Consider the following 4497-nt stretch of genomic DNA (forward strand, 5'->3'; position numbering starts at 1 on the left):
AACCTCACCCCAACAAACGGGCGTCCTGCACTTCCTCCCATACAAGGCTTCAAACAGAGGCATTTTAATGCTCGAGTGATAGCTGTTGTGATAAGAAAAACTCAGCTAGATGTAGATGGTCATCCCAACTACCCCCAAAATCAATCGCACACGCCCTAAGCATGTCCTCCAAGGTCTGAATCGTTCGCGCACTCTGCCCATCTGTCTGCGGATGGAAGGCGGTACTAAAATGTAATCGTGTGCCCAATTCCTCTTGAAACTTCCTACAGAACCGAGAGGTAAATCAGGTGTCTCGATCGGAGACGATAGAAACGGGCACCCCATGTAATGAGACAATCTCCCGAACAAAGATCTCGGCTAATTTGTCCGCCGATGAGCTCTCCTTTATAGCTAGAAAGTGAGCACTCTTAGTCAAACGATCAACAATCACCCATATCGTATCTGATCCTCGGGCAGTTCTAGGAAGTTTTGTAATGAAGTCCATGGTTAGATGCTCCCATTTCCATTCAGGAATCTCCAATGGTTGCAACTTCCCATGCGGTTTCTGGTGTTCCGCCTTGACCTTCCGACAGGTCATACATTCTTCCACAAATCGAGCCACATCATTCTTCATTCCATGCCACCAGTAAGCCTCATGAAGGTCCCGATACATTTTAGTAGCACCAGGATGGATAGAAAATTTTGACTTATGAGACTCATCCATTAGGGTTTTCCGATTTCCCCCGGTATATGGAACCCAAACCCTACCGTAGCGAGTCAACAAACCCCGCCCGTCTCGTTCCATCTTAGGCAACTCTTTCCCAATCTTCTCACGCCTGATGTTTTCCTCCAGTATTGCCGTCTTTTGGGCGTCCCGGATAAGATCTAATAAAGACGACACCATCGTGATCCGGAGACACTTAGCTCTAATCGGTTCGGCAGATTGTTTACGACTGAGAGCATCAGCTACCACATTAGCTTTACCAGGGTGGTAGTGAATTTCACAATCATAATCTTTTACCACATCCAACCATCGGATCTGCCTCATATTCAAATCCCGCTGCTCGAACAAATATTTTAGACTCTTATGGTCAGTGTATATGATAAACTTCACTCCATAGAGATAATGTCTCCAAATCTTAAGAGCGAAAACAACAGCCCCAAGCTCCAAATCATGAGTGGGGTAGTTTCGTTCGTGGGGTTTCAGCTGTCGGGAGGCATAGGCTATCACCCTATCTCGTTGCATTAACACGGCACCAAGACCTTGAAGCGATGCATCACAATAAACCACCATATCCTCAACCCCATCAGGTAAGGCCAAAATCGGAGCTTCACACAATCGCTTCCTTAACTCATCAAACTCCAGTTGCTGCTCCGGGCCCCAAACGAAATTCATTGATTTCTTGGTCAATCGGGTGAGTGGTAAGGCGATTTTAGAGAAATTTTCAATGAACCTCCGGTAATAACCGGCTAAACCCAAGAAACTGCGAATTTCAGAAGGTGTTTTCGGAATCTTCCATTGTTTAACCGCATTAGCCTTGGCTTGATCGACCTTGATACTGTGTTTGTTTACCACATGCCCCAAGAACTGAACTTCTTCCAACCAAAATTCACATTTTGAGAATTTAGCATAAAGCCTTTCTCTTGCCAGAGTTTCTAGAATCTCCCGAAGGTGTTGCTGATGCTCCTCTTTGCTCTTAGAATAGACTAAGATATCATCTATGAACACTATGACCGAACGGTCAAGCATCAGGCTACACACCCGGTTCATGAGATCCATGAATGCTGCGGGTGCATTGGTGAGCCCAAAAGGCATCACCACGAATTCAAAGTGCCCATATCGGGTACGGAATGCTGTTTTCTCAATGTCTTCTTCACGAACACGCATCTGATGGTAACCGGAACGTAAATCAATCTTGGAAAACCAAGATGCTCCCTGAAGCTGATCGAAAAGATTGTCAATACGTGGAAACGGGTACCTATTCTTTATCGTGCGCTTGTTTAGCTCCCTATAATCAATACACATTCGTTGGGATCCATCTTTCTTCTTCACAAAGAGAATAGGAGCACCCCAAGGTGAGCAGCTTGGCCGTATAAACCCTTTATCACTTAGTTCTTGCAGTTGATCTTGGAGCTCTTTCATTTCAGGTGGTGCCAAGCGGTAAGGAGATTTCGCTACCGGAGTCGCACCTGGCACCAAATCAATGCAAAACTCCACTTGCCGAACAGGTGGCAAGCTAGGGAGTTCCTCCGAAAAGACATCGCTGAAGTCGGAAATGATAGGAACGTCGTCTAGTGCTATATCAGAAGAGCAAGAAGCCATAGCCAGGCGAGGAATGTCCCCCTGAATAATAAGTTCTCCACCTCTAGGGTTTCGAACATGAACTTGCTTCTTACGAAAGTGGATTTCCGCATCAAACGCATCAAGCCAATCCATGCCTACGATAACGTAGAGCTCTCGCATCGCAATAGGGATAAGATCAATAGGGAATTCAACTCCAGAAAACTCGAGAGTGCAACCCCGATAGACATCGGTGACATAAATAGTGCGGTTGTCGGCAACTTCGACAACCATTGGGCGAGCCAATTTTCCGATACTACACCCCAGACGATTAATAAACGTGCGAGATACAAAAGAATGGGTAGCACCGCTATCAAACATAACAACAGCAGGCTTGGAATCTAGCAAATAAGTGCCTGTTTTACCACATACGATCATGTAAACAATTCTAACTACCATTTATTAAATAATGGCAGGAGAGAAAAGAAAAAAAAATTCCTGCCACTGTCGCGGTAATCACCGGCTCATCCGTAGTCATCTGGTGAGCACGACCTCGTGTCACCATAGTGGGTCCCTTAGAAGACGATGCAATTGCAGGATTTGTACCCCCGCTTCCTTTACCAGCCTTCAACTTCGGGCATTCGGGCTTCTTGTGTCCCATCTCGTTGCAGTGATAGCAGACGGGAGCAGCAGAAGTAATCTGAGGAACTGCACTCGCAGGGGGAGCCCTACAATTCTTCCAATGACGCCCTGGCTTTTTACAGTTGTAGCAGATCAACGGATTTTTCTCGCCCTGACCTGAAGACGGCCTGTACTCATACCTTGACTTACCACCCTGCTTTTTCTTTTTCTGGGCATCTCCGGATGTCTTGGAGGAGGTGTCATTAGTCTTCCTCTTGGTCTGGGACTGCAACTCGATTTCCCTCCTCCTTGCTGCATCCATGATCGCGGATAAAGTCAGGAACTCCTGCATGCTAACGAATTCCTGAATCTCGGTACGTAGAATGGTAGTGTATTGGCTAACCAACCAGGCCTCGTTCCCAGCAAATGAGGGACAAAAAGATAGCATCTCCAAAAACTTGGCGTTCAGGTCGCTAACAGACTCGGTAGTTTGCTGTAAGGCCATGAACTCTTGCTGCATCCGCTGCTGCTCCACCTTGGGCACATATTGTGCCTCGAACCTCTCCACAAATTGGGCCCAAGACATGGCCCTCACTTCTTCCTCGTTTAATAGAGCGGTGATGGTGTTCCACCATGTCTTTCCCCTTTTTCGCAGCTGATTCATGGCGATCACAACTTTGTACTGGTCCGGACACCCAACAGTCATGAAGGTGCCCTCAACATCTGACACCCAATGCTTAGCAGTAACTGGGTCGGATTCACCATTCCAAAGAGGAGGGCTACACTTGCTGAACTTCTCGAAGTAGTATGCCGAATCCCGAACGGGCGGAGCTGGTAATGCTCCCCCGGGAATAGATGCGAGGCACTCATCCAGAAGAGCTTTGACCTGGTTGATTATGTCATTGGTCACGCCCGGGATTAGTTCATTGAAAGCGTTATTGAATTCCTCAGCGAAAATATTCATAACTTGCTCCATTTGGAGCTGATTAAGGCGAGCAGGCGGAGCCATCTGTATCCGTAGAAGGAGGAAAATATTTATAAATAATTCAGCCTAGATATTTCTAGGAAGACGAAACACTCGGCTTGCCGAAAATTTCTCAGCCTTGCCCCGACCCGAAACCGGCACCGATGTTTCAAATAGTAGGGGCCCTTCTACTATCTTCCACACAAGTTCGAATTTCGCAATCGAGTCTAGTTTCAAAATTTCCAGCTCGCTCTAGCCGTTAATTTTACATCTCTCTCACATGTTAACATTAAATAAGTGTGTGATCTAGCATTTTAAGACTAGTAGAATCCAATTCATAGTCAACAATTTAACATAAACATTTAACATAAGAAATAAGGCTTACTTGGCTGGCCGACTGGCATACCGCGACATCTTTCATTACTAGTCTTCAGAAACTTTGAAAAATCTTTTAAAAAGAGAATAAACTATTATAGAGCTTCAAATTTGAGTCTAGAACATCCACAAGAATGTCTAGTTCCCTCAAACTGTGGCTCTGATACCAACTTGTGACACCCAATTAATTTTTTTTTTTTTGCAAAAATTTTAAACTTTTAAAACCCATCTTAAATTAAATTAAAACAACTGAAAGAGTCATAACATAATCCATAAA

General features: G+C 45.3%; 1 protein-coding gene across 1 annotated transcript; it reads right to left on the reverse strand.

Annotated features, from left to right (window-relative positions):
* Positions 1 to 1794: 1794 nt before the first annotated feature.
* Positions 1795 to 3890, reverse strand: LOC145010555 (uncharacterized). The gene is made up of 3 exons (XM_078969080.1): positions 2813 to 3890; positions 2079 to 2676; positions 1795 to 1867 (listed from the first exon to the last, which is right to left on the reverse strand). The coding sequence occupies exons 1-3, from the start codon at positions 3888 to 3890 to the stop codon at positions 1795 to 1797; spliced, it is 1749 nt and encodes a 582-aa protein (XP_078825206.1).
* Positions 3891 to 4497: the final 607 nt, after the last annotated feature.

This window comes from Lactuca saligna, chromosome 8 (genome assembly GCF_052625555.1).
Source record: "Lactuca saligna cultivar CGN05327 chromosome 8, ASM5262555v1, whole genome shotgun sequence".
NCBI lineage: Eukaryota > Viridiplantae > Streptophyta > Magnoliopsida > Asterales > Asteraceae > Lactuca > Lactuca saligna.